At 48.5% G+C, this 10,000-nt stretch overlaps 1 protein-coding gene across 1 annotated transcript in view; it reads right to left on the bottom strand.

The window, feature by feature from the left end:
- Positions 1–1,165: 1,165 nt before the first annotated feature.
- Positions 1,166–10,000, bottom strand: part of grin2cb (glutamate receptor, ionotropic, N-methyl D-aspartate 2Cb) — a 60,742-nt gene continuing 51,907 nt past the window's right edge. The window contains exons 10-13 of the mRNA XM_048247024.1: positions 8,993–9,153; positions 5,599–5,786; positions 4,992–5,224; positions 1,166–3,256 (exon numbers count right to left, since the gene is read on the bottom strand). Coding sequence (XP_048102981.1) covers positions 1,829–3,256; positions 4,992–5,224; positions 5,599–5,786; positions 8,993–9,153 — 2,010 coding nt within the window. The 3' untranslated portion in view covers positions 1,166–1,828. The remainder of the gene's footprint in view (positions 3,257–4,991; positions 5,225–5,598; positions 5,787–8,992; positions 9,154–10,000) is intronic.

The raw sequence follows: 10,000 nt of genomic DNA, 5'->3' as shown, positions 1-10,000 counted from the left end.
GTGTGTGTGTGTGTGTGTGTGTGTGTGTGTGTGTGTGTGTGTGTGTGTGTGTGTGTGTGTTTATAATGTGTGTGTGTGTGTGTGTGTCTATGTGTGTGTGTTTATGTGTATGTGTGTGTGTGTGTGTGTGTGTGTGTGTGTATGTGTGTGTGTGTGTGTGTGTGTGTGTGTGTGTGTGTGTGTGTGTGCATCTATGTGTGCATGTTTATGTGTGTGTGTGTGTGTGTGTGTGTGTGTGTGTGTGTGTGTGTGTGTGTGCATCTATGTGTGCATGTTTATGTGTGTGTGTGTGTGTGTGTGTGTGTGTGTGTGTGTGTGTGTGTGTGTGTGTGTCTGTGTGTGTGCATGTTTATGTGTGTGTGTGTGTGTGTGTGTGTGTGTGTGTGTGTGTGTGTGTGTGAGAGAGAGAGAGTAAGAGACAAAGGGCCAGATGTACGTACATTTGTGAACGTAGCGTTATCAGCGTCATGGACAAACCGCAGATTCTTGGCGCTATCAGACCCAAGTTTCCGTCGTATTTATCAATCGTTCAATCCTTAGTGTAAACTGCGCCTTTCTCTGCCTTTCTCCGCCCATAAGCGCCAATTTCACTGAGCGTCCACAACTGAATGGCAGAGCCTACATACAAGCGCAGTTGAATGAAGTTAACTGATGACAACATTAAAAGAATCAAGCGTTTAGCGATCATGAAATAATACCATACATGATAAGATGTCAACAAGCAGGAGATAATGAAGATCAGTAGTTCTACTCAAACTACTTGTGCCGCATTAGGCTATGGAAGATTGGTCAAATCTAGCAAGTAGGAAAGTTTAAGTGAATGGCGTGAAAGTGAAAATAAAATAAGGCCAATAAAAGTTAATGTTGCTTTTGATAGTACAAAGACTTACAAAACTGGTGCTCTAAATAGCGATTCTGTTGTCTTTGAAAGGTTCTGTTATTGATGCATTGAACTGCAATTTGGATTAACACCTGCTTTTACAAGGCGGAAGTATTTAGGCGCAGAATAGACGTGGGCTTTCAGGAGCAGTCTTTGTACATACCACGGAATACATAACTAGGCACTCTTTACTCTTCCCCTCCCATCTTTTTATGCTAAACTCCCACTTTCCCCTGGATCCTCCCATGAATGCATATGCATGACATTAAAACGCAATCTGCCACTTTCAGCTCCCGCAACAGGCAGTTTGCGCTTTTACATCATTGCGGCCTGTTTGTACATACCTTGCAATGATTTTACACGCACGTTGCGAAACAAATACGCCTGAAGTGGGCGCAAAAGCATTGGTACATCTGGCCCAAAGTGTCTGAAAGACACTGTAGAATAACTCTTAGATAAACACAGTTAGCTAGCCCTGGTGTTAGAAAAACAACATCACAAGATATTTCAGAACGTCTGAAAGAGTTTGTAAAAGTCAACTTCACATGGGATTACATGGAGGAATACCAAATCCACTTTCAAAGACCCAGAGAGGGTACTTGTATGTACACGTAGAGCAGCCTCGTGTGTCTCCGCTGAGACAGAATGGGACTCGTCCACCTGGAGTGTGCAGAAAGTCCAGCCTTCCAACAGCTTGGCGCTGACAGGGAGCCATGAAGGGGACAGTACTACCCGCTGCTCACCAGACCGTCCACCGCAGAGAGAACGGCGTCTCCTGTTATTACACTGAGGAGACTGCAGTGAATTGTGGGTATTTAATTTTTTTTTGCTTTGTTGAAAAAGGCAGTTTTTCTGGTCTGTCAGTCAGTCTGTGTGTGTGGGTGGGTAAGAGAGACAGAGAGTAAGTGAATGAGTGTGTGTGTGTGTGTGTGTGTGAAGGGTCCTCTCTCACACCTCTGACTCCAAACTAGAAATCCTTCCCCAGACCATGGGCTGCTCCCCATCCCCCACCCGTCCACCCAGCATCTCCTCGTGGGTCAGCGCGTGGGGCAGTGTGTGTGGCGCGCGGTAGCCCCCGTACACGCTGTCGGCCCGCGGCACCATACACGGGAAGATGTGGCACAGCTCCACGGGGCCGTAGGGCAGCGGCGCACACCATGCCAGCGAGTCGTGGAGGAATCCGCAGCGGGTGGGCGTGCGCTGCAGCAGACTGGCGGAGCGCCGGGCGCCCACGGCGTCGGCGTGCGTGAGCAGTGCCTCGCGGTACGAGGGCAGCCGCGTGGACTGCGAGTGGCGAAGCTTCTGGCTCTTGCGCGAGTGGCTGCGGGAGGCGAGCCGCAGGGGGTCCAGCGCCGGGTAGCAGAGTCCGGCGCCACCGCCGCTCACACGGCCGTACACCTCCACGCAGGGGAACAGGTCAGGGACGTCGGCGTGGCGCGCGGCCGGCGTGGCGGTCAGCACCGAGAGCCTGTCGGCGGGCGGGGGACGCACGCGCTCGGGCCCCCAGGTGGCGCGCAGGAAGGACGGCCGGCGGTGGGCCTTGCGCTTGCTGATGAGCGGGACGTCCTCGTGGCCCACCGGGACCGGGCCAGCCTCGCCGTACACCCGCGCTGCGCACGAGTCGCAGCTGCCCGCGCCGCCTCCGGCCGCCAGCGCGGGGCTCTTCCCGTACACACACACGGGCGGCGGCTCGGCGTACTCCGGGCAGCGGCGCAGGTCCAGAGCGTCCAGCGCGTGGCTCCGGGAGCGCTTCTTCCGCCGCTGGCTCTCGGCCGGCCGCACGCACACGCCCACCGCAGATTCCACCGCGCGGTGCTCCGCGTAGATGTCCGGCACCTGCAGCTCCCCGTAGGCGTTGTAGGGGGTGCCGTTGAGCGTGGGCGGTGGCACGGCCAGGTGCGGCGTGCTGAGGCTGAGGCTGGACACGGGCACCACGGTAGATGGCGTTAGATGGCGTTGGCGCCGAACAGCGTGTAAGCGCGGCGTGGGTCGCGCCACCATTCGCGCCTGGGGTGCCGCCAGGGCGTCGCTGTACTGGAGCGGGTGCGGGGGCGTGGGGGGGCACGACAGGAGGGGCGCGTGGTGCTCGGGGACGTTGCCAATGTAAGAGAAGTGGCCCGGCAGCGTTTCCGTGGCGCTGGTGGCGGTTACCTGTGGCATCCTCGCCGGTAAGCTGCCGCCATAGCGACTCCAGTTCTCGATGGTCTTGGTGGCGTTGTCCAGGGAATTCTCCACCTTGGTGGACGAGACGATGTCCTTGGCAGTCTGCAGCATCTTCAGCATGTTGGCCTGGGCGTAGTTGGTCGTTATGTCCGGGTTCTGCAGGCCCCCTGGCTTTCCAAGATCCTCCACTCCGTTGAAACAGCTGTACACACCCTGAGAGGACAAACGGAAAAGAGACATGTCTTTTAAAAAAAAAAACAAATCAAGATTCAGGATTTGAAGCTCCTGGGTAGTAATTTATAACTTCTCATCCCCTTCTTGAGGAAATGGGGGAAACAAACACCATGATTGTACTCTCCAAACTGCCAGATTTTGTTAGTTAAAGTTAATGATGCAGTTAATTGCAGTAATTTGGCAAAGAGGCTGGAAGACTTTATCTCTGGGCGAGCCCAGTCATGATTAATTGGCAAAGTTCAAACTATTTTTTTTTGCAGCCCTGATGAGTTTGCTTCTGTTCTGTACATAAAACTTAGCCTTACGTCAGAAACATTTATCACTATAACCACGCTGAGTGAATTTACCAACATTCAATAAAACATTTCTATTCCAGTCCGATTGTTCCTCTTAACGACGGGAGCTGGACATCTACCACAATCTCATCAGAAGACACTGTTCTCTTGATTGCTTTTCTCATGTCCAGTGAAACAGCAAACAAAATACCCTTTTCCAATAAAGATGACCATCACTGGACCAATTTACTTGTGAATTAGCCAATCATGGACTATTCTCCCCATCAAGAGCCCATGGAGGGAGGATGTGACACAGGCATGAGTCACTGATCTGGTGGGGGTCTGCTGCACACATGAATAAAACTTTGTGGCAGTAGAACGATTGGAATAAGACTACACATGTAGAATTAAAAAGACTGTAAAACTTTAAAAATATTTCCCACTTTTTTTTTAAAAACAGCCCTGCAGAAAAGACCACTGAAGGTCATTTGAACTGGGAAATGTTTAAATGTTTCAATATTTAAATTTAACTTTAAATGTATGTCACAGAGAAGCCTTCAGGTCACTTTGAAACAAGGGCACAGGGTCTCCTCAGACGTGTGTGTGTGTGTGTGTGTGTGTGTGTGTGTGTGTGTGTGTGTGTGTAGGTGTGTGAGAGAGCAAGAGAGAGAGAATATCTTAGAGCATTAGTCAGGGTAAAAAAAGTCAACCAGAGTCCCAAGGGTCAGAGTAAATGACCATATCAGTGTCCTCCAGTGACAAAGAGGTTCTGACATGGTGACAATAGACTGACATTAATTTAACATAGAGACTGATTGCTTTCTCTCTACAGCCCAGGGACAAAATGGTGTCATCTAATGACTCCTTAGTCATGATTGAAAACTAGCTTTACAGTTTTACAGTACTAATGACTCCTTAGTCATGATTGAAAACTAGCTTTACAGTTTTCTATTACAGCAGTAAGAGTGACAGAAAATACTTAAAAAGGTTAGGACTAGAACATGGGCATGTGTGTGTGTGTGTGTGTGTGTGTGTGTGTGTGTGTGTGTGTGTGTGTGTGTGTGTGTGTGTGTGTGTGTGTGTGTGTTTGCATGTATGACCGTCTGTGACCATGTGCTCACCCTGCTGATGGCGATCAATCCAGGTGCAGAGACTACTAAATGCGTGTATGTGTATGTGTATGTGTATGTGTATGTGTGTGTGTCTCTGTGTGTGTGTGTCTGTGTGTGTCTGTGTGTGTGTCTGTGTGTGTGTGTGTGTGTGTGTGTGTGTGTGTGTGTGTGTGTGTGTGTGTGTGTGTAAGTGTGTGTGTGTGTGTGTGTCTGTGTGTGTGTGTGTGTGTGTGTGTGTGTGTGTGTGTGTGTGTGTGTGTGTGTGTGTGTGTGTACTGAATGTGTTTGTGTGTGTGTGTGTATGTGTCTGTGTGTGTGTGCCTGTACCCTGCTGATGCCAAGGAGGAAGTCCAGGTGCGTGGACTGCTGGATGGAGTGGCGCAGCTTCCAGTAGACGAGGTGCTCCCAGGCGAACACCAGCAGGCTGAGCCCCATGGCCACCAGCAGCATGTAGAACACGCCCGCCATGTTGTCGATGTCCAGCTTGGAGCTCATCACCTCGTTCTTCTCATTCTGACAAATGCCCGATAGCCACACCGTCTCCAGGCGCTGGGTGTCACCTGGACACTACGCACGCACACACACACGTACACACACACACACACACACACACACACACACTCACACACATTAACATTACCAGCCCCAATGCAAACATCTGCATGGACATTACGACACCCACACACCGACTGTGTAACAATGAATATTTGTTATGTTCACACAAACACACACTATTTTGAAACTAACTAGTCTATTTTGACACCAGTGAATGAGGAAACACATGTGTCCAGTGTAATGAACTCCAACAGGGATTATCACATGGACACAGTATGGGCATGGCATGGGTAGAATACACACACACACACACACACACGTGATGTTGAAGGAGTCCCCCCCCACTACACATACACACCAAACCCCACGTATGGATTACCATCACCAAGGAATTGCAGCAGGGCAAGGTCGATGGGTCGTTTCCAGCGCGACTCCTTCTGGAGCGCGATGCCGTATCCCGTGGTGGCAAACACCTTTCCAGAGCCGATGGTGACCAGCTTGCAGCCCTCGTCCTTCCCCGCCATGTAGTTCAGCACTGCCGCGTCGTAGATGAACGCGTCCAGCTTCCTGTGAGCAGTGGGCAGAAGGGTTAAAGGTCACACAGCGGACTGGAGGGGGCGCCAGCTGTGTGTTGAGCATGCTAGCAAGTGAGCGTCAATTGTTTTTCCAACCCACTTTTAACTTCCAACAAAATTACGTCTCACTGCAACGATGCGCCATCTAGTGGACACACACACACCCGCCCGCTCCTCTCCTCTGTAGGCTACTTGCACGTAAATCGGAACAAACTACTGTAGATTGTTGCAGCGGAAATAAATGCGGCCAAATGACTGTTCTGCTCGGTGTTAACTAAAGGTTAGCATCATCAACACCGCAGCGCAATACGCATGCATGCAAATTAACCAGTTTGTTCATATCACAACAAAGCCAATCGCGGAGACAAAACTCTTTAAACAGGCAAAGTTATCAGCAGTTAGCAGCATGTATGTAGCCTAGAGCCTTAGCTGGTAAGCTAATGTTAGAACAGCTGGGTTTTGGGTGGTTAGCTGTGTCAACTACTTGCGGATAACATTATGCATCAATGCATTACCTGTGAGATGAAATGTTTGCGCCGCCAACCCCCTTGGATATCGCAAATGCCCCCACTGTCATTGTACTCCAGTAAACAAAGTCCCCAGTGCACAGGTGAATGGCTGCTGTGCAGCCTAAACAGTCGTGGAGTTTTAATCGTCAGCTGGACAAGTGAATGAAGTTACCAGCCAGAGTAGCAGCACAGGGGAATTATGAACTAGAACCAGGGACATGGCAGGTTTGAGCAAAAGGTAATGAAAAGGTTTATTTTTAACCAAAGTAGCTCTACTGATCAGACCTTTCTTGACACTGTTAGCTGGTCCTCTTGTTTACGTTTTTTGCTTCTTCAGTGGTGGGTGTGAAGAGTGATTGGTGGCGTCGGCAAAGCAAGCCAGTATAAATCGCGTTTTGGTGGCGTCACATATTACAAATCGCAGCCTTTGCGGTTTGAAAATCGTGTTTCATCATATCGCGATATTATCGCAAATGCAATAAATCGCCCTAAGTGGGTCCCATTTAGAAGTGGCTACTTCATTCGCACTTTCCTTGACTCATGGAGCTGCGTGGATTTTATTACAACTTTTAAGCCGCGATATGGCAATTTAAGTCCGCTTGATACTGTAAAGTAAGCCATTGGTTTCAAAGGAGATTTTATTTGTGTAAGCCAGCATAGCCTATTGACAATTTATGTTGTCAATAGGCCTACCTGTAGCTTAGGGAAGCTAACTGCTTTCTATTAGGATCTAGTTTGTTAGTTACAGTTTTGTCATAACTCCCTGATGCATTTTTGCATTTAGAATAGCCAGAGCGTGTATATCTCAATCGGAAAATTGAGATATCGGGTGCCTATGGACTAGGCTGGGTGAACCCAGCCTGATCTGCCCGCTATTTATTTTTTGATTTCTTAAAAGATTGAGCTTGGTCTGGTGAAAGCCAGACTAGCCATGGACCTCAGTTACACAATGCAAGGGAACATGAATCAGCCTATATTTGCACGAACAATAACGGACAACAGCTCTTCAACTTTGGCCTGTTAAAATGTGTATGAACAGTCTAGCGACGCATTTCATCAAGGCCCATTTGGACATGTCAGTTATTTGCACCACTGGTTAGATGTAAAACAGCATTTCGTTTCAGACTACTGTTACTTAATTTGTGCATTAACAATAACGTTTCAGACTACTGTTACTTAATTTGTGCATTGACAATAAAGTATCACATGAACTAAAGATGACTAAAATCTTATGTAGAAGAAGAAACATTCACAAAAAAATCCATCCATCCAAAATGACCTTTGTTTTTGATAGCTGTTGAAAGCGACGCGGAACTGACAGATGTTTTTGTTTTAAATAAATAAATAAATAAATAAATAAATAAATAACATTATGCTGATACCTTTTGCTTTTCCCAAATACAATGTAGCCTACAGGTGTAAGTGACCTTTCATCAATCCAGTTGCAATGGATGAACTGTGATGAACTGCCCTACTTGTGATTGTTTATTGAGATTTTAAAGGTTTTATAACAATGCTACATCTTCTTTGGCTATTCTACAATCTATTCACCTTTTCAGCACCAGTAGGCTACTTTCTGTGCAGCCTTTTACACACACTCAGGCATGCCAAACAAGCATACACAAAAAAGTTTCAAGTGGGGATGGAGTAAAAGATGGAACAAATTGAAGTGTGATTTATTTTTAGCGAGCGGATGTACAGGACTGAGCGGCGGTCATATTTTGTACCGCTATGTGGTACATCTAGTTACATTCTGTGTCATAACCATGCTGCCAGCCTGAAAAATGTGCTAGCTAGAGCATATAACTCAGGCTAGGACCTCAGCTAAAATATGCTCGAAGAAGAATGATGTATGAAGTAGTTTTTAATATTATATTTCTCAAAGCATAATGTCATCATTACCTGAAAAGAATAAGTTACTGCACTGCAACGTATGGGGACTATATGGGGAATGGCTGAGCTTATTACAGGGCCTTGACTGAGTATAGATTAGATAAGCATTGAGGCATGATGAGGGAAATTCAGACTATGATAATATAACTCCTGTGTGTCTGTGTGTGTGTGTGTGTGTTTGTGTGTGTGTGTGTGTGTGTGTGTGTGTGTGTGTGTGTGTGTGTGTGTGTGTGTGTGTGTGTGTTCATCCCGACTTAAGGCTGTTGAGTGCTTCCTCCACGCCCTGTTTCAAGATTGTTGAATGCTTCCTGGACACCTTCTGGTTGCACTTCATTGTGTGTGTGTGTGTGTGTGTGTGTGTGTGTGTGTGTGTGTGTGTGTGTGTGTGTGTGTGTGTGTGTGTGTGTGTGTGTGTGTGTGTGTGTTCATCCCGACTTAAGGCTGTTGAGTGCTTCCTCCACGCCCTGTTTCAAGATTGTTGAATGCTTCCTGGACACCTTCTGGTTGCACTTCATTGTGTGTGTGTGTGTATGTGTGTGTGTGTGTGTGTGTGTGTGTGTGTGTGTGTGTGTGTGAGTGTATGCTCACCCTGTCTTAAGGCTGTTGAGCGCTTCCTCCACGACCTTCTGGTTGTACTTCATTGTGTGTGTGTGTGTGTGTGTGTGTATGTGTGAGTGTATGCTCACCCTGTCTTAAGGCTGTTGAGCGCTTCCTCCATGACCTTCTGGTTGTACTTCATTGTGTGTGTGTGTGTGTGTGTGTGTGTGTGTGTGTGTGTGTGTGAGTGTGTGCTCACCCTGTCTTAAGGCTGTTGAGCGCTTCCTCCACGCCCTTCTGGTTGTACTTCATCATGTGTGTGTGCATGTCGGGGTAGTTGCTGCGGATGTTGCGCTCGGTGCTCCCGTTGGGCACGGTGCCAAAGCGGAATGGGGGGTAATGCTCCTGAGGCTTCTGGAACTGGGGGGCACAACACAGCCACGGGGAGATGATTAGAGAACAGAGAGAGAGAGAGAGAGAGTAGGGTAGAGAGAGAGAGTATAGGGGAGACAGAGAAAGAGAGAGAGAGAGAGTAGGGTAGAGAGAGAGAGAGGGTAGAGAGAGAGAGAAGGCAGAGATAGGGGGAGACAAGAAAGATGAGAGAGAGGGGGTGAGAGAGAGTAGGGTAGAGAGAGAGAGTATAGGGGAGACAGAGAGAGAGAGAGAGAGAGTAGGGTAGAGAGAGAGAGTATAGGGGAGACCGAGAAAGAGAGAGAGAGAGAGAGAGTAGGGTAGAGAGAGAGAGTATAGGGGAGACAGAGAAAGAGAGAGAGAGAGTAGGGGAAGACATGTGTAAGTATGTAAATCTGCTTTCACCGTTTCTGTGTGTGTGTGTGTGTGTATGGGTGTCTGTAAAGCTGCTTTCACCATTCCTCTGTGTGTGTATGTGTGCACATGTTTGTGTGTGTGTGTGTGTGTATGTATGTCTGTAAAGCTGCTTTCTCCTCATTACTCTTCCTTTTGTGTTTTTCCCTCATCCTCCTCTCCCCTTCTCATTGCTCTACCTCTCCTCTCCTCTCCTCTCCTGTCCTTTCCTGTCCTCTCCTCTCCTCTCCTCTCCTGTTCTCTCCTCTCCTCTCCTGTCCTCTCCTCTTCTCTCCTGTTCTCTCCTCTCCTGTCCTCTCCTGCCCTGTCCTCTCCTCTCTTGTCCTCTCCGCTCCTGTCCTCTCCTCTCCTCTCCTCTCCTCTCCTGTTCTCTCCTCTCCTCTCCGCTCCTCTCCTCTCCTCTCCTGTTCTCGGGCAAACACTCCCCACGTGCCCTGAGGCT

The sequence above is a fragment of the Alosa alosa genome, chromosome 6 (assembly GCF_017589495.1).
Source record: "Alosa alosa isolate M-15738 ecotype Scorff River chromosome 6, AALO_Geno_1.1, whole genome shotgun sequence".
Taxonomy (NCBI): Eukaryota; Metazoa; Chordata; class Actinopteri; order Clupeiformes; family Clupeidae; genus Alosa; species Alosa alosa.
This window is presented reverse-complemented; position numbering and strand designations above follow the sequence as displayed.